The sequence below is a fragment of the Heptranchias perlo genome, chromosome 8 (genome assembly GCF_035084215.1).
Source record: "Heptranchias perlo isolate sHepPer1 chromosome 8, sHepPer1.hap1, whole genome shotgun sequence".
NCBI lineage: Eukaryota > Metazoa > Chordata > Chondrichthyes > Hexanchiformes > Hexanchidae > Heptranchias > Heptranchias perlo.
In genome coordinates, this window is record NC_090332.1 from 67,149,189 (window position 1) to 67,176,952 (window position 27,764).

Below are 27,764 nucleotides of genomic sequence, written 5' to 3' on the forward strand. Positions count from 1 at the left end.
CCTCCAACTAAATATTGGGAAGACCGAAGCCATTGTCTTCGGTCCCCGCCACAAACTCCGTTCCCTAGCCGCCGACTCCATCCCACTTCCTGGCCACTGTCTGAGGCTGAACCAGACTTTTTGCAACCTTGGTGTTCTATTTGACCCTGAGATGAGCTTCCGACCACCTTTTCCGTTCCATCACCGCCTACTTCCACCTCCGTAACATCGCCCGTCTCTGCCCCGCCTCAGCTCATCTGCTGCTGAAACACTCATCCATGCCTTTGTTATCTCTAGACTTGACTATTCCAATGCTCTCCTGGCCAGACGGTTGTTTCCCCTGGCTGGAGAGTCTAGAACCAGGGGGCATAGTCTCAGGATAAGGGATCGGCCATTTAAGACTGAGATGAGGAGGAATTTCTTCACTGAGAGGGTTGTGAATCTTTGGATTTTTCTACCCCAGAGGGCTGTGGATGCTGAGTCATTGAATATATTCAAGGCTGAGATAGATAGGTAGATTTTTGTATTCAAGGGATATGGGATCAGGCGGGAAAGTGGAGTTGAGGTTCAAGATCAGCCATGATCTTATTGAATGGCGGAGCAGGTTCGAGGGGCCGTATGGCCTACTCCTGCTCCTATTTCTTATGTTCTTATGACCCCATTTAGAGTACTGCGTTCAGTGCTGGGCACCGCACCTCAGGAAGGATATATTGGCCTTGGAAGAGAGTACACCGCAGATTCACCAGAATGATACCAGGGCTAAAAGGGTTAAGTTATGAGGACAGGTTGCATACACTAGGCTTGTATTTCCTTGAGTATAGAAGATTAAGTGGTAAGATAGAGAGAAACTATTTCCTCTGGTGGGGGAGTCCAGAACAAGGGGGCATAACCTGAAAATTAGAGCTAGGCTGTTCAGGGGTGATGCCAGGAAGCACTTCTTCATACAAAGAGTTGTGAAAATCTGGAACTCTCTCCCCCAAAAAGCTGTTGAGGCTAGGTCAATTGAAAATGACAAAACTGAGATTGATAGATTTTTGATAGGCAAGGGTATTAAGGGTTACGGAACCAAGGTGGGTAGATGGAGTTAAGATACAGATCAACCATGATTTAATTGAATGCCGGAACAGGCTCGAGGGGCTGAATGGCCTACTCTTGTTCCTATGTAAAATCTTTAGTACCTGCTCCGTGTTATTCCTTACCCTGGCACCTGGCAGGCAACATACCATTCAGGACCCTTGATTGTGACTGCCAAAACGTCTGCCTATTCCCCTGATTATGGAATCCCTGTTACCAGTGTGTTTCTGCACTTCACTACCCCCCCTGCTCTTTGGTAGTCCCTTATTCCATGGTGCCGTAGTTTTGCTCGTGGTTACACTTCTCCAGGGTCCTTTGCCACGGTGTAAATGAGCCGGCTGTGCCGCCTGAATATCTGAAAAAACAGTTTTTAAAAGTCTTAATTTAAAATCTGACACCATTTCAATGAAAATTTATTGCTCCGTTATCGATTGCCATAGGAAAAACATCCTTTAAAATAACAGTGGACCCCAATTCCACCAGGTACAGTTCCTGACGCACCTGTTACATGCAGGCGTACATAGCGTTGCAGGCAAGGAAGGTGGGACTAGTGGGAATGCCGGTGAATGTTGCCACCTCACCAGTCTCACCTCTTTCTGTGACATCCACACAGAAGGGGGCCAGAATCAAGAATTGCTCACTCTGACTTCTGATAGAATTTTGCACAATCAAAAACCCAGTTAATGACCTAGCACGACTGGGTCCCACCCCAAATTCCCACCCAAACCAAATTGTGCGAATTGTCCACCTCCAGGACAGAGGAATTTTACAACTGAATAATTCTGTATCCACCAATTTCCACTGACAGTTGTTTATCTGTTTGTAATTTTGTTTTAAAATGGATCTTAACAGCCAAATCAGGGTACCGTTTAAAGATTCAGAGACTGAGATTTTTTGCTTTGAACTTACCAGAAATGAATGAATAAAAAATCACAGCTGGCGAGTGCAAAATCGAAATACCCTAGCCAAAATCTTAAAAAAAGGAAAAAGATTATGAGCCCGAGATCCCCCTTTGCCACCGCAACAATGGAGGAGTGGAACTTACAAAGTGTCAGAGACTAAAATGTCTGACTTCGTCAGAATTCCCAGTCAGGCAATTAGCATATTGTTGGCGTGCGCTTGTTCCAGTAGTGGTATAACTGGTGTGCTCTCTAGGTGCGGGGAGGGGGTTGTCAGGAAGATATGGCGCTGTCCAGTTGCTTGCTGACCGAACCAACAGCTTGCAGTCCCGATTATATTTCAGCCCCTTTCTAGGAAAGTTACTTTCAGGTTGCAAAAAATTTCTTTCTTCACTGACCCAGGCCTGAAACAGTGCTGTGGCCCCCATCTACGTCATTTTGAAGTATTGTGTGTTGGCATACAGTTGGGGACACCGAAGATGGAGCGAGCAGGATGTTTTCCCACCAGTCCCACCTCCATTTCCACTACTAGACTCCATGGGGGCAGAAGCAAGAATCACCTATCCCCAATCCCATAGAAAACCCCAGTGTATCACAGAACAGGGCACACGCCAATTTCCAATTCCTCTAATTTCCACTTTCTGCTGAAAACATGCAGATTTCCAGGTCCCAGCTCTATTGATGTGAGCAGCAGCAGCAGAGATCAGCATAGAGAGTGCATCAAATGGTTTCAGATCCAAGCTGTACAGATTTTTCTGCAAAAAGAATAGAGAATAATATGTAATTAATGAATTATTCAGTATATGTAATGCATGTTTTCTTTGGGAACTTTAAGATATACTGCTAAGATTTTAATAAATAAAAGGCTTTTGTTATCTTTACAGACTGATGTCAAATAAACCACTTGAAACACATTCTGTCGAAGTGTCTATAGTGGAAGTGTACAATAATGAAATCATTGACCTGCTGGCGAAAGGCAATGGGGGAACTGTTTTGGGTGTAAAACGAGATGTTGTGAGTACCATTACTGGTGGTAGCGATGTTCCTTTGTTAACTTACGAGTAAGTAAATTCATTTTTGAATATTGATATCTATTTTTACATTTTTAGTGTAAATGTTTGATAATGAACAACTGAACACCAGGACAACACTTTGTACCATATAGTGGATGAAAATTGCTGTGATATCAAAAGAGGAAACATTTTATCTGAAGCAGTCCAGCAATGCAACTGAGATTATGGGCTCAAGTCTTCGAGTGGATTTAAATTGTAAACATTCTGACTTAGAGACAAGAGCGCTCTCAACTGAGCCAAGCTGACATATTTGTGTAGATAACTGCCCCCACATGTTTACAACATTTTATCCACCAGCCACAGCAAGTCTTTATATGGTATAATTTTTTTTGTGTGACATTCTGAATTACATAAATATTTTAATGTACAACTTTGTTATCAAGGATGCTCATGCAAAGTTTCAGCCTGTATACCAAGACATCCTTGTTATGATCCAAGTTTGCTCCAGATACTTTTTCCTCATACCCAACACAAATGTTCGCTTCCATGAACTGAAACATGACCTTATGCACAAAGAATTCTGGGAATACAGACCATAGGTGAACAATGTACTTTTTTTTACATTTAAGATATACATTAGAATGTTATAGGAGTTTCACCATTCACTTCTGATTTCTCTGATTGTTAGCAAAAACCACACTAACAGGCTGTCCCAAGACTTCAGCTGAAAATTATGAATCAAGTTTGTGTGAGAAGATTAACAGAAACAGGATTAACATAGCAGATGTTAGCTAGAATATAATACTCCACGTAATTTATAGAAGCCCGTGGCACTCAAAGCACTGTTACGCTTCAGGTGATGGCGTTCCATTTAATCAGACATGAAGGCCTGAGGCTCAGTGTTGGACGTGGCAGCTGGCCAACTCATGGATTACTGAGAGCCTGCATACAAAATGTGCATAAAGCTCATTAGGCCCTAAATAAACTACAGATTAGAGGTAGGGTTGCCAACCCTCCAGGATTGTTCTGGAATCTCCAGGAATTAAAGGTTAATTTCCAGGACACTGCTGCAAACAGCCCAGAAGAAAAATCACAGGGACATTAAAAAAGAATTGTGTTCTTTAAAATTTTGTTCAAACACTTTTATTTGTTTGTTATAGAAATATTAGAGATGTGAAAAAAGTCTGTTTGACTGACGGTCAAGAATTAACCAATCGGGTAATGAAGAGTCTGTTCGCTTTCCAATTGGCGAGGGAAAGCGGTGCTCCGTGTGGATAGATGTGTCAGGCGACTAGTGGTGGGAGCGTGGGGTGGGGCGGTTTGAGACGGAAGGTCCTGTGATGAAATCTCCAGGAACACATCCACCCAGAGTTGGCAACCCTAATTAGAAGGCTTCTTATATTGTGGCCAGAGCACCTGACATTTTAGGGGAGGTTTACTTCAATAATTTGAGATTTTACTGCAGGGTGATTGTTACAAATTTTCAGCCTGCACCAGATATTCTCTTGGCCCCAGGCTCTCCCATAAGTGGACCTGCATTTCCTTTGGTATTGTGACCTGGGGTTCGTAAGAGTAAGATCTCTCATCAAGTGCACTGGATGCTGCAATCTTGCGCTTGTCATTGTGTTTCTCCTATCTTCCGGAAAGCAGATTGATCAGCACTCTAGTGAGACAAGGCCCTAATAAACCAACAAGCTGGTTTATTTTACATGTAATATATGAATGAACGGAAAACAATTTTCATTGGAATTCGATCATACTCTAGCTTCTCGTAAAATCAAAAATAACAAATTATGCAAACTTAGTCCCTGATATAGGCCTAGTTTAACTTTTACAAGTCAGCATTCACTGAACTGACTGGATCTAATCTTAAGAATAAGTGATCTCTCCCGCAGTGGTTGTTTCCACATTCAGATTTATGCAGACTGAGCCTTGTTGTTTAGGTGTACAGGAAGCCAAAACACTTGACCACCCCTGGCTCTCCCCAGCTCTGTATTTGGGATTGACTGGTTGAGCTGCCAAGCAGATCTTCTGCCTGAAAGCAGAAACCTCCCACGTGGCACCTGCAAGACCTGTTCAGCTAATACCCCACTCTGTGCTCAGTGAGGAGAGGCCATTCCAATATTACATTCAATTTCCAATCTGCAGTGTGTTAATGAACCTCTTTGCCTCAAATTGATATGGTCTGTTCAAAAAAATGACGGTACCGTATAGGCAGCCAGTAGCCTTTCCATAGCTGCCGGTGTCCAACATTCAATTCCCTGACCCCCATGGCATTCCTAGCGCATCATGCTCTAAGTGCTGGGAGTGCCACTGGACTATTTAAATGAGTTGACCTCGCATTATCGTAAAAAGTTGGCTCATTTTAGCACACGTACAGCAGAACCAGATTGCTGCAGTGCTGGGACTACATTATCAGCTTTTTTGCGTCTTTCATATTCATAAAAGTCAAAAAGCCTTTATAGTTCTCTGCAGTACCATATACAATTTTGACCACACGTTCTTGACAAAAAGTTCTTAAGTGAGAAATGAACCCCAAGGAACCCTTTGTTAGCCTTTGCTCGTATCATAGTACAGCAAGAAGGGAACTGAGGAACAGGTCAGAAATTCCCTTTGAAGCATTTTAGGTAGCATGAGTAGGTGGTAGCTTGCGTCCCTTATGTACAGAATATATTCTCAAAACTTTTGATATTCAATCTGAATGTTTTGGAATAACCTTTGCTCTCATATATATATATATATATATGTATAAAATGTGTGTGTGTATGTATATATGTATATACACACTATATCAGATTTCTGCTATATACATCTACGGTTGATAAGATGCTATTTCAGCTCACTCTTTTAGTGGCCTTACATACCAGCCCTAAGTACCTTAATAGTTGCATCGGCCCCGATATTACCAGGGAGGCGGGATGGCAGTGGTGGGGGGGGAGGGCGGGGGGGGCGACTGGGGCGACTGGGCGCGTGGGTAACCCACCCAGTGACATCCGTCCATTCCCCATGCGCTCGCGGGTAAATTGAAGCCACTTACCTTGGCTTCCGGGAAACCTGCACAGCGGGCGGACTGCGCACCCGCATCACAAGCTGTCAGCTGGAGGAGCTCTACTTAAAGGGGCAGTCCTCCAATGCTGCTCCTGCCGCAAAGAACCAAAATTATAGAATGGAGCAGCCCGGGGAAAGGCTGCTCCCAGATTTACTGGTGCCTCACTTCAGGTCTTACTGGATGGGGTGAGGAGGAGGGAGGATATTTTCTACCCAGGGGACGGGAAGAAGTGGCCTGTCTCTGCCACCAAGAAGGCCTGGTTCGAGGTGGCAGAGGAGGTCACCAGCAGCAGCAACGTCTCCCGCACATGGATCCAGTGCAGGTAGCGCTTCAATGACCTAACTAGGTCAGCTAAAGTGAGTACACTTACTCATTCTCCAACACTCCATCTTCCACATCACCCGCCCCCGCCCCCAAACTCATTCGGTACATGCCAACACTACTCTATCACATTACTCCTCACACCCACTCAAAGCTCATCCTCAACTTATCTGCACTTACTCACCTCCCCAGTACTCATCCCACCACTACCACTCAACCCAAACCTCATACAATGTCATGGTTCTGTCTCATACTCACCCTCTCATGTACCACTTTCACAGTCAGCCTCACCCAAACCAATGCATTCAGCGGTTGGCCACGTCACCATCACTCACTCACATCTCTCTACTTTCTCCCTTTATAGGAGAAGAGAGCCCAGGATGCATGGGAGAGGGCGAAGACTCCCAGAGGGGGGCCGCAACATCAGGTCGTCCTCACGGACGCTGAGCAGGAGGCTCTTGAACTGAGCCGTACCTTCGACTGCCTGTCCATCGGGGACGCCGAGACTGCCACCCGACAAATGGCTGGTGACAGAACTTTAACAATCAGCACTCACAATAGCAGATGGTGTTAACATGCCTTGCCATCTTCAGCACCTCAACATGTCATCATGCTTAATATTGCCTTCTGTTCTCTTACAGGGCCTTCAGCGACCGCCATGACGGCGGAGGGCGATTCCTCAGAGGACCTGCCGGCCTCTGAGGAGGCACCATCACACCTGAGCGAGCCATCCACCAGCGCAGATACACACACCTCGGTGGGTCCCCGTCCTCACTTAGTTGGGGTCGCACATGGTGAGTCACCACACACGTGATAAAGCAGCCCGCTTGATTGGCACCCCATCCACCACCCTAAACATTCACTCCCTTCACCACCGGCGCACAGTGGCTGCAGTGTGTACCATCCACAGGATGCACTGCAGCAACTCGCCAAGGCTTCTTCGACAGCACCTCCAAAACCCACGACCTCTACCACCTAGAAGGACAAGAGCAGCAGACACATGGGAACAACACCACCTGCACGTTCCCCTCCAAGTCACACGCCATCCCGACTTGGAAATATATCGCCGTTCCTTCATCGTCGCTGGATCAAAATCCTGGAACTCCCTTCCTAACAGCACAGTGGGAGAACCGTCACCACACGGACTGCAGCGGTTCAAGAAGGCGGCTCACCACCACCTTCTCAAGGGCAATTAGGGATGGACAATAAATGCCGGCCTCGCCAGCGACGCCCACATCCCATGAACGAATATTTTTTAAAAAACGAGCAGACAATGGTGGCAGGGGCAGCTGTGGAGAGTGCGCGTCGGTGGGAGCACTCTTTTCCAGGCTCTGCTCAGCTGGACACAGATGCTGAACCCTGGAGGCCATCCTTCAAAAGGAGAATGATCGAGGGGCAGCAGCACATTTGTGAGGTGCTGGAACAGGTGCCACGCATACTCTCCACAATCGTGCAGAGGATGGAGGAGTCCAACTCCTGCACGAGTGGAATGGTGGCACAGGTACAGGAGGGAATCTCTGAGATACCGTCACAGGGACGTGAGGGCATCTCTGAGATAGTGTCGCGGGTAAGTGCGGGAATGTCTGCGATGGAGAGAAGGCTAGCCTCCCTCGAGCTTCAAGCACGGCTCACCAATGAGTCCGTTGAGGCCCTGACAACGGCCCTTCGGACTCAGGGTGAGCAACTTTCTGCCGCTTTAAACAGGCAGGCAGATACACTAGCACTGGCCTTACAAGGCTTCACACATGTCCTCCAAACTGTTGTCCAGCAGCAACTTGCCACTACCTCTGCTGCAGCTACAGGGGAAGCACCACGTAGGAGTAGTCGGAAGCGTAAGGCGAAGGTTTTGTGAGCACAAAGGGGATGCACAAGGGTGTTTGACGGTTTGTCATGTTTTTTATTTATATTTGATTTTTGTTAATGGCACTTTAAATATTATTATTCTCACCACTACTGCCACGCCTTGGCCATTCTTGACTGGCTTGTATAATAAGTCCCTTTCATGAGGTTCACCATGAACACCCCACTTAATGCCACCCATTGGGTCACCCTACAGTGGGTGTATGTGTAGTTGCACGACTATTTTGTGCAGGTGCTTGTGGCGCAGCATTGTGTTGTGGAGCTCCACGTGGCGGAGGTGGACGGCGTGCCTGGCAAGGCTGGTGATGTTGCTCGTCCTCGGATGAAGTGATGAATGCAGCTATGGCGCCCCCCCCATCCTGACGGTGTGAGTTTGAGGGGGTCCGCAAAGTAGGTAAATGTGTTTGCACAGCAGAGTTAAGGGTATAAATTAATAATTTTGAGTGGAAAGACAAAGGTGTTGCAGGCAAAACTTTGTCTGAAGTGACAGAGTGCCCTGCTGCAATAAATGAGGTATTCCCCCCAACTGTCAAATAATCCTTTGCATCTCCCACTAGCTGCCGGTGGAAACACGTCTGCTCCAAAAGGGAGTGTTTCCCACGGCATGGGAAACAAGCTGAGGATCCTTCAAAATTGCACCCCTGCCAAAATCTCCAGTCAGTGAGGTCTGTCAAGTACCTCAACTGGCTAAATAACTATCTAAATTATCATCCCGCCGGCTTTAATTGCGGGTGGAAGTCCCTCATGCGGGAACTGCGCGCGCACCCGACCGCGTCATTGGGGAATCCAGAAGTGAGCGAGTTGGAGCCGGGCTCCGAACCCGCTCCGGGATTCCGCCATTTTCGGAGCCACCCCCAATGCACCCACTTGGCCATCGGAAAATCAGCCCCAATCGAGTCTACAGCACAGAAACAGGCCATTCAGCCCACCAGGTGTTTGCCGGCGTTTATGCTCCATGTGAGCCTCCTCACTCCCTACTCCATCTACCCCTATCCGCAGACCTTTCTATTCCATTCTCCTTCGTGTGCTTATCTAACTTCCCCTTAAATGCATCTATACTATTTGCCTCAACTAGTCCTTGTGGTAGCGCGTTCCTCATTCTTACTACTCTTTGCGTAAAGAAGTTTCTCCTGAATTCCCTATTGGATTTATTAGCGACTATCTTATATTTATGACCTCTAGTTTTGGACTCCCCCATAAGTGGAAACATTTTCTCTACATCTACCTTATCAAACCCTTTCATTATCTTAAAGACTTCTATCGGGTCACCCCCTCAGCCTTCTCTTTTCTAGAGAAAAGAGCCCCAGCCTGTTTAGTCTTTCCTGATAAGTATATCCTTTCAGTTCTAGTATCATCCTTGTGAATCTTTTTTGAACCCTCTCCAATGCCTCTATATCCTTTTTATAATATGGAGACCAGAACAGTGCACAGTACTCCCAAGCGTGGTCCAACCAAGGTTCTATTCAAGTTTAACATAACTTCTCTGCTTTTTAATTCTATCCCTCTAGAAATGAAGCCCAGTGTTTGGTTTGTCTTTTTTACGGCCTTATTAACCTGCTTCACTACTTTTAGTGATTTGTGTATCTGTACCCTGAGATCCCTTTGCTCCTCTCCCATTTAGACTCGTATTACCCAAACAGTATGTGGCCTCCTTATTCTTCCTATCAAAATGCATCACCTCACACTTATCTATATTGAAATTAATTTGCCAATTATAAGCCCATCCTGCATGTTTATTAACTTCTTCTTGCATTTTAATGCATTCTTCCTTTGTATTAACTATTCCTCCCAATTTGGTGTCATCTGCAAATTTTGAAATTGTACTTCCGATTCCCGAGTCCAAATCCTTGACCACAACAGTGGTCCCAGTACCGATCCCTGTAGAACACCATTTCCCACCTTTTGCAAGTCTGAGTAGCTACCTTTAACCTCTACTCTCTATTTTCTGTTTTGTAGCTAGCTTGCTCCCATTCTGCTATCACATGCTCTGACTTTAGTCATGAGTCTACAATGCTTACCACCAGCGTTAAGCTAGCTGGTCTATCTTTCCCTAGACTTGTTCTATCTCCCTTTTAAAATATAGGAATAACATTAGCTGTCTGCCAGTCCTCTGGCACTATTCCCTTTTCTAATTAATTTATATATATGTGTATAATAGTGCCTCTGCTATCTCTTCCCTAACTTCTTTGAAGGCCCTTTGAAAATCCAAATATATTACATTGACTGCATTACCCTTGTCTACTCTTTGTGTTACTTTTCAAAGAATTCAATAAAGTTGACTTTCCCTTCTGAAATCTGTGCTGACTACTCTTTATTATGTTTTCGTTTTCTATACCAAAGTCACAAATGACATCCTATGTGACTGTGACCGAGGTAAACTATCCCTCCTCATCCTTCTCGACCTGTCTGCAGCCTTTGACACGGTTGACCACACCATCCTCCTCCAACGCCTTTCCACTGTCGTCCAGCTGGGTGGGATTGCACTCACTTGGTTCTTATCTATCCAGTCGTAGCCAGAGAATCACCTGCAATGGCTTCTCTTCCCGCTCCCGCACTGTTATCTCTGGAGTCCTCCAAGGATCTATCCTTGGCCCTCTCCTATTTCTCATCTATATGCTGCCCCTCAGCATCATCATCTGAAAACACGTCAGATTCCACATGTATGCTGACGACACCCAGCTCTACCTCACCACCGCCTCTCTCGACCCCTCCACTGTCTCTCATTTGTCACACTGCTTGTCCAACATCCAGTACTGGATGACCAAAAACTTCCTCCAACTAAATATTGGGAAGACTGAAGCCATTGTCTTTAGTCCCCGCTGCAAACTCCATTCCCTAGCCACCGACTCCATCCCTTTCCTTGGCCACTGTCTCAGGCTGAACCAGATCATTCACAACCTTGGCATCCTATTTGACCCTGAGCTTCCGACCCCATATCCTCTCCATCACCATGACCGCCTACTTCCACCTCCATAATATCATCCGTCTCCACCCCTGCCTCAGCTCATCTGCTGCTGAAACCGTCATCCATGCCTTTGTTACTTCTAGACTTGGCTATTCTAATGATCTCCTGGCCAGCCTCCCATCTTCCACCTTCCATAAACTTGAGTTCATCCAAAACTCTGCTGCCCGTAACCTAACTCGAACCAAGTCCCATTCACCTAGCACCCCTGTGCTCGCTGATCTACATTGGCTCCTGGTCCGGCAAGGCCTCAATTTTAAAATTCTCATCCTTGTTTTCAAATCCCTCCATGGCCTCGCCTGTCCCTAGCTCTGTAAGCTCCTCCGGCTCTACAACCCTCCGAGTTCTCTGCACTCCTCCAATTCTTGCCTCTTCGCATCCCCGATTTTAATCGCTCCACCATTGGTGGCCATGCCTTCAGCTGCCTAGGCCCTAAGCTCTGGAATTCCCTCCTTAAACCTCTCCGCCTCTCTACCTATCTTTCCTCCTTTAAGACGCTTCTTAAAACCTACCTCCCAGACCAAACTTTTGGCCAACTCTCCTAATATCTCCTTATGTGGCTTAGTGTCAAATTTTGTTTGATAATCGCTCCTGTGAAGCACTTTGGGATGTTTTACTACATTAATGGTGCTATATAAATGCAAGTTGTTGTTGTTGTAGATGTTTTTCTATTACATCTTTGAGTAAAGATTCCATTATCTTTCCTACCACCGACGTTAAGCTAACTGGTCTATAGTTCCGTGGACTTGTTTTATCTCCCTTTTTAAATATAGAAATAACATTAGCTGTCCGCCAGTCCTCTGGCGCTATACCCGTTTCCAATGAATTTTTATATATATGCAATAGTGCCTCTGCTATTTCTTCCCTAACTTCTTTTAATATGCGCTGATGCAATCCATCCAGACCAGGGGTCTTATCCTCTCTAAGTTTGATTAATTATCAATTATTTACCCACTTTCTATCTTAAATGTCTTTATACCTTTTTTGATCTCCTCTTCTAATGTCATGTCCACCTTGTTCGTCTCCCTGGTAAATACTGAGGCAAAGTAACTATTCAATATTTCGGCCATTTCGCTGTCATTACCTGTGAGTTTTGTCTTGTGCATCCCTTAGTGGCCCTATCCCTAACCTGATTTTTCTTTTGTTATTTATGTGTCTGTAGAATACTTTACTATTTCTTTTGCTATTCTTTGATAATTTAATTTCGTAGTTCCTCTTTGCTTTCCCAATTGATTTTTTGACATTCTTCCTAACCTTTTCGTATTCCCTATTGTCATCCTCTCCCTTATTATCTATGTACTTAGGAAATGCTTTTTTTTTAGTTTCAATTTTACCCTTATCTCTTTATTCAACCATGGTGTTTTATTATTGGCTAGTTTGTTCTTGTTTTTTAGAGGAATATATTTTTCCTGAACTCTATTGATCACCGTTTTAAATATTTCCTACTGCTGTTCTATTTCTTTGTCAAAATGTTTTTCGGTTTACCTTCCCTAATTCCGTTCTCATCCCCTCTGCTTTTTTCCAATCTATTACTTTGGTCTTTGTCTTATATCTTCTCAATCATTATTTTAAATGTTATTATGTTATGATCACTATTGCCTAGATATTCCCCAACGCTAACTTCTTTTATCTGCTCTGGTTCATTTCCCATTACTAGATCCAGCAGTGATTCCTCGCTTGTTAGGCATCTTACATACTGGGTAAGAAAGGAGTCGTGTACACATTGTAAAAACTCCATTCACCTTTCTCTACCTCTTGCCAGTTTATTTGGGGGTAGTTGAAATCTCCTATGATTATTATTCAATGTTTTTTACTCACTTCATAGATTTGCTTACATATTTTTTCTACCACTTCCCTTCCACTATTAGGTGGGTCTATAGAATATGCCTATCTTCTTATCCTTTGTCTCAATCCTTTTGGATTCTGTTTCTATCTTCATAGTACTTATGTCCCATTTTTCTATTACCATTATGTTGTCTCTAATTAGTATAGTTACTCTACCACCCCCCTCTTCCTTCCCTATCCTTTCTAAATACATTATATCCTGCAATATTTAACTGCCGATCCTGTTCTTTATGTAGCCATGTTTCAGTTATCCCTACTACATCTAGCTCCTCGCTGCAAGTTATTGCCTACAGTTCCCCCATTGCGTTTCGGATGCTGTGCACATTACTGCACAGGCAATTTAATTTGTTTTTAACAATTGTTCCCCTCGCTTTATTTTTAAGTAATTTTGTACTCATGTTCTTTAACTGTATTTGTTCCCTGATTGTTCATGTTACCCTTGTTCCTTACCTTGGTCTGACCTTTACTCTCATCTCCTATTTCTTTTATCTTCAGACTTATGTTATTTTCGCCACATCTCTCCCCCCGTCTTACTAGTTTAAAGTCCTATCCACAGCCCTATTTATCCTTTCCGGTAGGACTCTGGTCCCATTATGGTTCAGGTGAAGCATGTCCCAGCAGTATAGCTCCTTCCTGTCCCAGTACTGGTGCCAGTGTCCCATGAAATGGAACCCCACCTACCCATACCAGTCTTTCAGCCACGCATACACCTTCCCGATCTGCCTGTCCCTGCGCCAATTAGCATGTGGCTTGGGTAGTAATCCCGAGATTACCACCCGTCAGATTCTGTTTTTTAACTTAGTTCCTAACTTCTGATAGTCCCTTAGCAGGACCTCCTCCTTTTTCTTCCCTATGTCATTGGTCCCAACATGCACCATGACAACTGGATCTTCCCCCTCCCTTTCCAAGTTCCTCTCCAGTTGTGCCAAGATATCCTTTACCATTGCACCAGATAGGCAACACACCCTTCTGGACTCTCGGTCGCGACTGCAGAGGACGCAATCCAACCCCCTAATTATCGAATCCCCTAAGACTACAACTTTTCTATTCTGCTCTTACCCCTCCACCCTGCCATGGACTGCCTCCTGCTCCACGGTGCCATGGTTAGTATTCTGGCTGTCCACCCTGCAGCCTGCATCCTTATCCTCACAGGTAACAACTACATTGTACCTGTTGGACAGGACCAGTGTCTGTGGGACCTCCTTCTCTACCTCCCCTAGGTTCCCCTTATCATGCTGACTAACTGTCACACTCTCCCCTTCCTGCACCTCTGCTTTTCTCTGAGGTGTGACTGTACTCTGGTGAAAACTATCCAAAAATTTCTCCCCCTAGCTTATGTGTCGGAGTGTCTCTAACTCAAGGGCTCTGAGGTGGGAGTGACTCAAGGCAGAGACATTTCCTGTAGATATGGCAATCCAGGCCAGTCTCACTGTCCACAAACTCCCACATATCACAGTCCCGAAATGTAGCCTGCACTGCCATTTCTAGTTTTTATTTATTTATTTATTAGTATTCATTTAGTTCTAGATATAATACAATTACACTCCAAGCCAGTTAACTGCACTGCAATCCAACCTGAGAGAAATTAATTAATTCTTTTTTTGTCAGAGTTATCAAAGACTGATTCCAACACAGATGTTGTAACAATACTAGATTTAATACTCATCTACATCAACACACTAACATTCTCGTACAATAAAACATCGATCTTACACAGCGTTTGGTGAGGTCTTCCGTAACAGTCAGTGTTATGTTATACGTTAATTTTAAAATGGGTATCCAATTAGCAGTGAGTTTATAATCAGCATTATGTTACATATTTTCTTACATAAATTAGAGGTTTTAGGAATTCAAGTATATATTATAAAACTAATATAGTATTTAAATAATTTATTACTAGTGGACTTTAATGTGCTCAGCTATAGCTGAGAGCGATTCAGTTCAAGGAAGCCATACGGCTCACTTTATTTATCACCTGCTCCTTCAGTAGATCGACTTTGTGGAGATGGCTGTTCGACTTCCTCTTGGATGCTTATCTTCCCCTCAGGAACAGCTGTAGTGATTCACCATCTGCACTGCCATCGTCTTTGCTTCCTGGCTCAGTGATTCAGCAAGGGCTGTCAGATTCATGTTGTTATACCTCAGCCTTACACCGTGCTCAGAGGCACAAGACTAAATACGGTGCTGATACTTGTTACAATTTTTATTTACAGAACCTCTATCAAAGTTACATCTTCAGCTCTTGCGTTCTTTTTGCTTGATTTACTCTGGAGCCGAAACTTGGACTGTTTCAGCTTCTTTGGCTTTACTCTTAGTCTAACTGGCCAGGCTATTGTTTTTTTTATTCGTTCATGGGATGTGGGCGTCGCTGGCGAGGCTGGCATTTATTGCCCATCCCTAATTGCCCTTGAGAAGGTGGTGGTAAGCCGCTTTCTTGAACTGCTGCAGTCCATGTGGTGAAGGTTCTCCCACAGTGCTGTTAGGAAGGGAGTTACAGGATTTTGACCCAACGACGATGAAGGAACGGCGATATATTTCCAATTCGGGATGGTGTGTGACTTGGAGGGGAACATGCAGGTGGTGTTGTTTCCATGTGCCTGCTGCCCTTGGTGGAGGTCGCGGGTTTGGGAGGTGCTGTCGAAGAAGCCTTGGCGAGTTGATGCAGTGCATCCTGTGGATGGTACACACTGCAGCCACAGTGCGCCGGTGGTGAAGGGAGTGAATGTTTAGGGTGGTGGATGGGATGCCAATCAAGCGGGCTGCTTTGTCCTGGATGGTGTCAAGCTTCTTGAGTGTTGTTGGATCTGCACTCATCCAGACAAGTGGAGAGTATTCATCACTCTCCTGACTTGTGCCTTGTAGATGGTGGAAAGGCTTTGGGGAGTCAGGAGGTGAGTCACTCGCCGCAGAAAACCCAGCCTCTGACCTGCTCTTATAGCCACAGTATTTATGTAGCTGGTCCAGTTAAGTTTCTGGTCAATCGTGACCCCCAGGATGTTGATTGTAGGGGATTCGGCGATGGTAATGCCGTTGAATGTCAAGGGGAGATGGTTAGACTCTCTCTTGTTGGAGATGGTCATTGCCTGGCACTTGTCTGGCACGAATGTTACTTATGAACCCAAGCCTGGATGTTGTCCAGGTCTTGCTGCACGCAGGCACGGACTGCTTCATTATCTGAGGGATTGCGAATGGAACTGAACACTGTGCAATCATCAGCGAGCATCCCCATTTCTGACCTTATGAAGGAGGGAAGGTCATTGATGAAGCAGCTGAAGATGGTTGGGCCAAGGACACTGCCCTGAGGAACTCCTGCAGCAATGTCCTGGAGCTGAAATGATTGGCCTCCAACAACCACTACCATCTTCCTTTGTGCTAGGTATGACTCCAGCCACTGGAGAGTTTTCCCCCTGATTCCCATTGACTTCAATTTTACTAGGGCCCTTTGGTGCCACACTTGGTCAAATGCTGCTTTGATGTGAAGGGCAGTCATTCTCACCTCACCTCTGGAATTCAGCTCTTTTGTCCATGTTTGGACCAAGTCTGTAATGAGGTCTGGAGCCGAGTGGTCCTGACGGAACCCAAACTGAGCATCGGTGAGCAGGTTATTCCTGAATAAGTGCCACTTGATAGCACTGTCTTTGTGAGCAGAGCTGGCCTACAGTTTCTGCTGGCTGCCATCTGCACCTTAACTAACTCTGACCTTACTACCAATTGATCTGATTGACTTATTGCTTCTGACTGCTGCTTGGGATAAAGGATCCCCCTCTTTGTACCTTAAATTTCACTGACAAACCCCTTTTCTAGGTTCAAATCTTAATATCTAGTTTAAAAGGGTTAACTACGTCATGTGTGTCCCTTCCAGTGTGCCGATCAAATTTGATAGACATGTGTCAGAAATTATTGTTGATTAATTTTCCACACAATTCCTGGCCCTGTTTAAAATTCTTCAACAAGCAAAGTACTTAAATCACAGGTGACAGTCATAAACTGGCTTTAATGTTCCATTAACAAACCATTTCTGAGATCTGTGATCGCTTGATCAACTTTCAAACAAAACTATGTTGTCTTCTAGCTTTTCAGCTGACCAAGGAGACAGTTTTATGATACCTTATGGCTCCAGGGTAACTTACCATCTGTTAATTGTCTGCATATGTGGGACGGTTTTCTCTTCTGATTTCTCTCAGAGCAATTTCCCAGAATTCAGTGTTGCCCTTCAGGTTTCCTTGAATTCCATTTTGTGGTCGAAACTAAAATCAACTATGCTACAGTTTGCCAGGATTCATTGTTACGGCTAGGGAGCTGACTGTGCCACAAGCAGCATTTACTTACTGGTCCTGGATGTGGTTTTGCTCAACCCGGATTTTCCATGCCACTTATAGAGACAATGGGGGAATTTTAAGCCCAAAGAACAGGTAGATTGGGGGCGGGTGGGAGGTTAAAATAACAGCGACTGCAACCCGGCTCTGCGCCCACTTCCGGGTTTAACGTGGGCGGGTTTGGATGCTTGTGAGGAACACACTGGCCGAGGTTGTTAAAAGACGTTAAGAACAGTTTTTTTTAAATTGAACTTAACTGAGCTTTAAATTTAACACCTCCGGGACGGCATTCCCGGGGCTCGTGAATCTCGCCAGCTAAAAGGAGGAAAGAAGGTTCGGTTCAACAGGTAAGTGCCTTTGTTGCACTGCTTGTGAGTCAGGAGGAGCAGGAGTGTTTCCCCCAGGCCTAACAAGCTCACCTGCCGCGATTGGACCCCCGTGATTGGCTGACCCCCCCAATCGCCGAGAGCCTGCCCCCGATCACCAACTTTTCACCTCCCGCCCACCCCGCGATCACTCCTCTCCCCGATACAACCCCCGAGGACACTGATCTCTCCTCGACCTCCCCATCCAACCCCCGAGGACACAGATCTCTCCTTGACCTCCCCATCCAACCCCGGAGGACACTGATCTCTCCCCGACCTCCCATATCCAACCCCCAAGGACACTGATCTCTCCCTGACCTCCCCCATCCAACCGCCGAGAACTCTGATCTCTCCCCGACCTCCCCCATCCAACCCTTGAGGACATTGATCTCTCCCCGACCTCCCCCATCCAACCCTTGAGGACATTGATCTGTCCCCGACCTCTCCCATCCAACCCCCGAAGACACTGATCTCTCCCCAGCTGCTTTCACACCCGACAGGCTGACTGCCAGGCGCAAAACCCAGAAGTAAAGTTTTAATCATTCACTTAGGTCACGATCGCACATTCTGACCCGCCAACTTTACTTCCGGGTTTTGCACCCGAAAATCTTCCCCAGCGCTCTCTTCCCGACTCCAAGTCAAAATCATGCCCAATATTTTGTCCTTGGGAGTCCCTGGGAATCCATTTAAGAAAAGCAATCTGTTGGAATAGTTAAAAATCCACTTACAAAACGTACAAATGGAAAATCCTAAGATCTGAAACTGCCACAATCTTTCCTTTTTGAAAAAGACAGTGTTGATAATTAGATTTAACAAAGTAGATTTTCTTCTGGGCCTCCCTCCCACCCAATGGGTAATCAACAGGTGCAGCATACCTGAGAGGTACCTTTTCAGACACCTCATGCCATCAGCAAGATCTCATAGCAGGTGGCCTATCGTAAAATTGAAAGTGCACTGCTCGCGATTATCCGCTGCATGTAAAGCATCACCGATGGCACGGGGTCTCGATAACTTGCCCATATTGACAGAGGAGAGGTGCTTTTGAATTTCCTGTGTTGAACAACATCTAATTAAGTAAAGAGCCAATTTCTAACATTCATAAACCTTCATGGCACTTGTTACTTGCTGTAAGTCTAACTTTTTAAAATCTTGCCAACAGTCTTAAACCAACAGATTTGAGGCACATTTTCCAAGACCCCACGTCATCGACAGGGCTTCACACACAGCAGGTGGCTCATTAGAAAATCACAGGCGCACTGCCCGTGATTTTCAAATAAGCCGCCCACTGAACGCAAGGACCTGCCAATGGCACAGGATCTTCAAAAGCTTAGACATAATGTTAGGTTTGATTTATATGAAGATATAGAGCAGTACATTTATTTAGTGAAGTGGGTGTTTAAACCATACTGATGATCTTGGATTATTTTAATACTTTAAATGAATTGATCCTATTTTATAAACCTTAAGATACTCAAAAATTGATGTAATATATATCCTGCCCCTAGTACAGCATGGCATCCTAGGTAGTATCTGGCTAATAGGCTGGCTGACTTAAGCCATGACTGATTCCATGCAGGAACAGGACATGCATTAAGAAATACTATTAAGAAACATTAAGTATACTATGTGTGAGACCAAAATTGTTTTGTCAACAGATACAAGTCATGTGACTTTTGAGAACTGACTGATAGATTGACAGATATTGTGTGGACCCAGTGGAACACTGCTGCTATTTAGGCTCTATGCAGTGAGCTGATCTTGTACTATAATGCAAAGTCAGCTTATTTAAATAAACATGTGGTTTTCCTGGTGTGAAGCACATGTTAAATTGGAAGCATCTCAGGTCATGGGGCAGATTAGATAGAAATGCTGCAGCAAATGCACTTGTGAGACTGTCTTTGTCCAATGAGGCAGATTTGGAGATACTAATGGAAGAAGAGTTGCAAACAAGGTGGGGGGGAGGGGGTTGGGTCTTTTTGGAACTGAGAGCCATCCTCCAATGAAGGGCTCCAGAGATCCTGGGAGTTGGAGACATCCCCCAAGGCTCTTTTTTTTTTATTCGTTCATGGGATGAGGGCGTCGCTGGCAAGGCCAGCATTTATTGCACATCCCTAATTGCCCTTGAGAAGGTGGTGGTGAGCCGCCTTCTTGAACCGCTGCAGTCCGTGTGGTGAAGATTCTCCCACAGTGCTGTTAGGAAGTGAGTTCCAGGATTTTGACCCAACGACGATGAAGGAACGGCGATATATTTCCAAGTCGGGATGGTGTGTGACTTGGAGGGGAACATGCAGGTGGTGTTGTTCCCATGTGCCTGCTGCTCTTGTCCTTCTAGGTGGTAGAGGTCGCGGGTTTGGGAGGTGCTGTGGAAGAAGCCTTGGCGAGTTGCTGCAGTGCATCCTGTGGATGGTACACACTGCAGCCACTGTGCGCCGGTTGTGAAGGGAGTGAATGTTTAGGGTGGTGGATGGGGTGCCAATCAAGCAGGCTGCTTTGTCCTGGATGGTGTCGAGCTTGTTAAGTGTTGTTGCAGCTGCACTCACCTCCTGACTTGTGCCTTGTAGATGGTGGCAAGGCTTTGGGGAGTCAGGAGGTGAGTCACTCGCCGCAGAATACCCAGCCTTTGACCTGCTCTTGCAGCCACAGTATTTATATGGCGGTCCAGTTAAGTTTCTGGTCAATGGTGACCCCCAGGATGTTGATGGTGGGGGATTCGGCGATGGTAATGCCGTTGAATGTCATGGGAAGGTGGTTAGACTCTCTCTTGTTGGAGATGGTCATTGCCTGGCACTTGTCTGGCGCGAATGTTACTTGCCACTTATGAGCCCAAGCCTGGATGTTGTCCAGGTCTTGCTGCATGCGGGCTCGGATTGCTTCATTATTTGAGGGGTTGCGAATGGAACTGAACACTGTGCAATCATCAGCAAACATCCTCATTTCTGACCTTATGATGGAGGAAGGTCATTGATGAAGCAGCTGAAGATGGTTGGGCCTAGGACACTGCCCTGAGGAACTCCTGCAGCAATGTCCGGAGCTGAGATGATTGGCCTCCAACAACCACCACCATCTTCCTTTGTGCTAGGTATGACTCCAGCCACTGGAGAGTTTTCCCCCTGATTCCCATTGACTTCAATTTTACTTGGGCTCCTTGATGCCACACTCTGTCAAATGCTGCCTTGATGTCAAGGGCAGTCACTCTCACTTCACCTCTGGAATTCAGCTCTTTTGTCCATGTTTGGACCAAGGCTGTAATGGGGTCTGGAGCCGAGTGGTCCTGGCGGAACCCAAACTGAGCATCGGTGATCAGGTTATTGGTGAGTAAGTGCTGCTTGATGGCACTGTCGACGACACCTTCCATCACTTTGCTGATGATTGAGAGTAGACTGATGGGGCGGTAATTGGCCGGATTGGATTTGTCCTGCTTTTTGTGGACAGGACATACCTGGGCAATTTTCCACGTTGTTGGGTAGGTGCCAGTGTTGTAGCTGTACTGGAACAGCTTGGCTAGAGGCGCAGCTAGTTCTGGAGCACAAGTCTTCAGCACTACAGCCGAATGTTGTCGGGGCCCTTGGCCGTTGTTGTATCCAGTGCACTCAGCCGTTTCTTGATATCATGTGGAGTGAATCGAATTGGCTGAAGACTGGCTTCTGTGATGGTGGGGATATCGGGAGGAGGCCGAGATGGATCGTCCACTCGGCACTTCTGGCTGAAGATGGTTGCAAACGCTTCAGCCTTGTCTTTTGCACTCACGTGCTGGACTCCGCCATCATTGAGGATGGGGATGTTTGCAGAGCCTCCTCCTCCCATTAGTTGTTTAATTGTCCACCACCATTCACGACTGGATGTGGCAGGACTGCAGAGCTTTGATCTGATCCATTGGTTGTGGAATCGCTTAGTTCTGTCTATAGCATGTTGCTTCCGCTGTTTAGCATGCATGTAGTCCTGAGTTGTAGGTTCACCAGGTTGGCACCTCATTTTTAGGTACGCCTGGTGCTGCTCCTGGCATGCTCTTCTACACTCCTCATTGAACCAGGGTTGATCCCCTGGCTTGTTGGTAATGGTAGAGTGAGGAATATGCCGGGCCATGAGGTTACAGATTGTGCTGGAATACAATTCTGCTGCTGCTGATGGCCCACAGCACCTCATGGATGCCCAGTTTTGAGCTGCTAGATCTGTTCTGAATCTAAGCCATTTAGCACGACGATGGTGCCACACAACACATTGGATGGTATCCTCAGTGCGAAGACGGGACTTCGTCTCTATGAGGACTGTGCAGTGGTCACTCCTACCAATACTGTCATGGACAGATGCATTTTCGACAGGTAGATTGGTGAGGACGAGGTCAAGTAAGTTTTTCCCTCGTGTTGGTTTGCTCACCACCTGCCGCAGGCCGTCTGGCAGCTATGTCCCTTCATTTCCACCTGGTGGTGCCAGAAGACTGGAGAATTGCAAATGTTACACCCTTGTTCAGAAAAGGGTCTAAGAATAAACCGAGCAACTACAGGCCAGTCAGTTTAACCTCGGTGGTGGGGAAACTTTTAGAAATGATAATCCAAGACTAAATTAACATTCACTTGGACAAGTGTGGATTAATTAAGGAAAACCAGCAGGGATTTGTTAAAGTCAAATTGTGTTTAACTAACTTGACTGAGTTTTTTGATGAGGTAACAGAGAGGGTTGATGAGAGCAACACGGTTGATGTAGTGTATATGGACTTCCAAAAGGCGTCTGATAAAGTGTCACATAATAGGCTTGTCATCAAAGTTGAAGCCCATGGAATAAAAGGGGCAGTGGCAGCATGGATACGAATTTGGCAAGGAGACAGGAAACAGAGAGTAGTGGTCAATGGTTGTTTTTTGGCTTGGAGGGAGGTGTACAGTGCTGTTCCCCAAGGGTCGGTACTAGGACCACTGCTTTTCTTGATATAAATGACTTGGACTTGGGTGTACAGGGCACAATTTCAAAATTTGCAGATGACACAAAACTTGGAAGTGTAGTGAACAGTGAGGAGGATAGTGATAGACTTTAAGAGGACATAGACAGGCTGGTGGAATGGGCGGATACGTGGCAGATGAAATTTAATGCAGAGAAGTGCAAATTGATACATTTTGGTAGGAAACATAGAAACAAAGAAAATAGAAGCAGGAGTAGGCCACTCGGCCCTTCGAGCCTGCTCCGCCATTCAACATGATCATGGCTGACCCTCTATCTCAATACCATATTCCCGTTCTCTCCCCATACCACTTGATGCCTTTGATGACTAGGAATCTATCTATCTCCTTCTTAAATATATTCAATGACTTATCCTCAACAGCCTTCTGTAGAAAAGAATTCCACAGGTTCACCATCCTCTGAGTGAAGAAATTTCTCCTCATCTCAGTCCTAAATGCCTTACCCCGTATCCTGAGACTGTGACCCATCGTCCTGAACCTCCCTGCATCCAGTCTCTCCAGCCCTGTCAGAATTTTAAACATTTTAATGAGATCCCCTCTCATTCTTCTAAACTCTAGTGAATACAGGCCGAGTCGACCCAATCTCTCCTCATACGAAGTCCTGCCATCCCAGGAATCGGTCTGGTGAACCTTCGCTGCACTCCCTCCATGGCAAGTATGTCCTTTCTTAGGTAAGGAGACCAAAACTGCACACAATACTCCAGGTGTGGTCTCACCAAGGCCCTGTATAACTGCAGTAAGACATCCTTGCTCCTGTACTCAAATCATCTTGCAATGAAGGCCAACATACCATTTGCCTTCCTAACTGTTTGCTGCACCTGCATGTTTGCTTTCAGTGACTGATGTACAAGGATATCCAGGTTTCTTTGTGCATCAACATTCCCCAATCTATCACCATTTAAATAATACTCTGCCTTTCTGTTTTTCCTTCCGAAGTGGATAACTTCACATTTATCCACGTTATACTGCATCTCCCATGTATTTGCCCACTCACTCAACTTGTTTAAATCGCCTTGCATCCTCCTCACAACTCACAATCCCACCTGATTTTGTGTTCTCAGCAAACTTGGAAATATTATATTTGATTCCCTCATCCAAATCATTGCTTTCTATTGTGAATAGCTGGAGCCCAAGCACTGATCCCTGCGCTACCCCACTAGTCACCGCCTACCACCCCGAAAAAGACCCATTTATTCCTACTTTCTGTTTGCTGTCTGTTAACCAATTTTCAATTCATGCCAGTATATTACCGCCAATCCCATGTGCTTTAATTTTGCACACTAACCTCTTATGTGGGACTTTATCAAAGGCTTTCTGAAAATCCAAATACACCACATCCACTGGTTCTCCCTTATCTATTCTACTGATTACATCGTCAAAAGAACTCCAGTAGGTTTGTCAAACATGATTTCCCTTTCATAAATCCATGTTGACTTTGTCTAATCCTGTTGATATTTTCTAAGTGTCCTTTTATCACATCCTTTATAATGGACTTTAGCATTTTCCCTACTACCGATGTTAGGCTAACCAGTCTGTAGTTCCCTGTTTTCTCTATCCCTCCTTTTTTAAATAGTAGGGTTACATTTGCCACCCTCCAATCTGCAGGAACTGTTCCATAATCTATAGAATTTTAGAAGATGACAACCAAAGCATCCACTATTTCCATGGCTACCTCTTTTAGTACTGTGGGATGCAGATTATCGGGCCCTGGGGATTTATCGGCTTTCAGTCCCACTAAGAATGAGGAGAGGCAATATAAATAAAGGGTACAATTCTAAAAGGCGTGCAGGAACTGAGAGATCTGGGGGTATATGTGCACAAATCGTTGAAGATGGCAGGGTAGGTTGAGAAAGTGGTTAAAAAAACATACGGGATCCTGGGCTTTATAAATAGAGGCATAGAGTACAAAAGCAAGGAAGCTATGATGAACTGTTATAAAATACTGGTTCGGCCACAATCTGGGCATTGTACTTTTGGAAGGATTTGAAGGCCTTAGAGAAGGTGCAGAAGAGATTTACTAGAATGGTTCCAGGGATGAAGGACTTCAATTACGTAGATAGACTGGAGAAGCTGGGCTTGTTCTCCTTAGAGCAGGGAAGGTTGAGAGGAGATTTGATAGAGGTATTCAAAATCATGAAGTGTCTGGACAGGGTAGATAGAGAGAAACTGTTCCCCTTGGCGGAAGGGTCAAAAGAACCAAAAGCGACATGAGGAAAAACTTTTTTACACAGCGAGTGGTTATGATCTGGAATGTACTGCCTGAGGGGGTGGTGAAGGCAGATTCAGTCGTGGCTTTCAAAGGGGAATTGGATAAGTACTTGAAGGGAAAACATTTGCAGGGCTACGGGGAAAGGGCGGGGGAGTGGGACTAGCTGGATTACTCTTGCAGAGAGCCGGCATGGACTCGATGGGCTTAATGGCCTCCTTCCGTGCTGTAAACATTCTATGATTTTCATTGTTTCATCTTCTTGCCTGTGTAAAACCGGCGCAGGGTTGCCAGAAGTTCAGCAGAAGACAGAAGAGAATTTAAATAGCCCAGCATCAACATTTGTAGCATCAGTTCATAGCTTATTTCTGAATTGTTTTTGGAGGGTTTTTGCTGTTGCCAGTAATTTGATATCTGCCTTTTGTGCCATTTTCTGTGGAGCAAAGAGGAAAAGAAGCAATGAAGGGATTTCAGGCTAGTCAGAAAGTACTCATCCATCACATTCACCCATCAGTACCTCCCATCAGAATATACAGGCAGAAGAGGTGCAGAAACTTCAATTTAGAAAAAGGAAGCTATTACTCAGTTATATCACGTGCTGCAATTGGACCTACAGTTCACCTCCATCATGGGGCACTATGTTGCTATTAATGTCATAACCGCCATTATCTTTTATGCTGTGTGGTCATTCCAGGCTGCCTTAGGCGACACCACTAATATAACAATCAGCTTTGCACAGATGGTGGGGAAAGATGTAGCAAGACGGAGAGATTTGCAAGAAAATTCCAGAGTGTAGGACCATTTTTGCCGAAGGCTCTTTCATCAGTGGTGGAGACGAGAGAAAGCGGTACTAACAGAAACCCAGACTCAGGTTTGCACAGATGCATAAAGAAAGTCACGGATGCATTGTTTGCTAGAGCAAGCAATTTCATTCACCTCCTGAAGGGCAATTGGTGGCAGTATGATGGGGCATAGCGATTTTACAGAATGCAGGATTCCCAGAGGTGCGAGGAGATACGGATTAATAGGTTATCCACATGTTCCCTTGCTCAATGCCATGACCTACGTCAAGAGGAAATGACTCCACTCTCAATGTGCAGCGCGTTTCAAACCAGCGGAATGGCATAATGCAAGTGAATGTTTACTTCTTTGGAACTTGCCAGTATTTTAAGGCAGTCGATTGTGCTAATACTCTTTCACCTAAAAAGGCAAGTCTCAGCTCCGCTACTGGGAGATGAAGGCTATCCTCTGTAAACATGGCAGATGATATTTGTGCACTTTTCCAGGACACAAGCTGCACACTGGTATAATGACATCTGTTCATGCACCAGAATAATAATCAAGCAGGCTGCTGGCCTGTTGAAGGTGCCTAGTTCAGTTTGGGGGTGTCCTGCAATGTTCTTGTGGTAAGGGCTCAAAAATCGATTGTGTGCTGCATGCTGGACTACTTTGCCATACAGAGGGGCCTTATCATGGAGACTCCAGAGGACGAAGACCCTCATGAGCAGCAGCTTGAAGAGTATGCAGAGGAAAACCGATTGACATCTGCAGGAGATATTTGTGCCATTTTCATATAGCCCTTCTCTTGACTACCATATCTGGCCAATGCATCAACAGACCTGTATATTTATTCCTCCTTCCCTTCATGAATATGTCATTATTTATAAATCCTTATCTGTGTGCAACAACTCACAAAGTGGAGAGAGGGGCACTAACAGAAATCCAGACTCAGAAGGGTGGAGGTTGTGAGCTGGGACGTAGGGCTGGAAGAGGTTGCAGAGGTAGGGTGAGGTAAGGCTATCGAGGGATTTGTAAATGAGGATGAGAACTTCGAATTCAGTTTAGTGGAGAATGAGGAGCCAGTGCAGGTTTCTGAGGATGGTGTAATAGGTGAGAAGGACTTAATATGAGATAGGATATGGGCAGATGAGTTGGAGTTTATGCTGAGTTGGAATTTGTGTTGGATGGAACTTGGGAGGCCAGCTCAGAAGATGTTGGAAAAGTTGAACCTGGAAGCAAAGACATGGAAGTGGGTTTTTAAGGTGGTGGGGGTGAGGTAGGTAGAGAAGCAGGCAAATATGTCAGAGGAAAAATAGGAGGTTGTGTTGATGGTTTGGGAGTAGATGGAATCAGAGGTAGCCTTTCTGGTAAGAACTGATCAGGATGACTTTGATCTTGCTAATATTTACCTGGAAGAAGTTCTGAGTCTTCCACAACTTGATGTCGGACAGTAATGGTGACAGTAAGAGTTGTGTCAGAGGTAAAGATGGATGGATGTCATTGACATATATATGAACGCTAACTCCACGCTTATGGATAATGTTGCTAAGAGATGGGTTGGAACTTTCCACAGCCTCATGTCAGCGGTGAAGCTCACATGCAGCTGGCAGCTTATCGGAAAATTGTGGGTGCACTGCCCGTGATTTCTCATTCATTATGTCATTGGACAGAAAGTCGGGACAGAGCACCCACAATTTTCCATTGCCACCTGCTGCATGCTAGGCCCTGCTAGTGGCGTGGGGTCTTGGAAAGTTCCATGCAGCGTAGAAGTGAGGAATAGGAGAAAGGTGAGGATGGAACGTTGGGGCACACCAGAGGCAACCATGGGAGGAGATTTTTTAAAATTTATTCATGGGATGTGGGCGTCGCTGGCAAAGCCAGCATTTATTGCCCATCCCTAATTGCCCTTGAGAAGGTGGTGGTGAGCCGTTTCCTTGAACCGCTGCAGTCCATGTGATGAAGGTTCTCCCACAGTGCTGTTAGGGAGTTCCAGGATTTTGACCCAGCGACGATGAAGGAACGGCGATATATTTCCAAGTTGGGATGGTATGTAACTTGGAGGGGAACGTGCAGGTGGTGTTGTTTCCATGTGCCTGCTGCCCTTTCCTTCCAGGTGGTAGAGGTCGTGGGTTTTGGAGGTGCTGAC

General features: G+C 45.5%; 1 protein-coding gene across 1 annotated transcript in view; it reads left to right on the forward strand.

The window, feature by feature from the left end:
* kif25 (kinesin family member 25) overlaps positions 1-27,764 on the forward strand; it is a 99,839-nt gene that overhangs the window by 42,918 nt on the left and 29,157 nt on the right. The window contains exon 5 of the mRNA XM_067989563.1: positions 2,837-3,013. Coding sequence (XP_067845664.1) covers positions 2,837-3,013 — 177 coding nt within the window. The remainder of the gene's footprint in view (positions 1-2,836; positions 3,014-27,764) is intronic.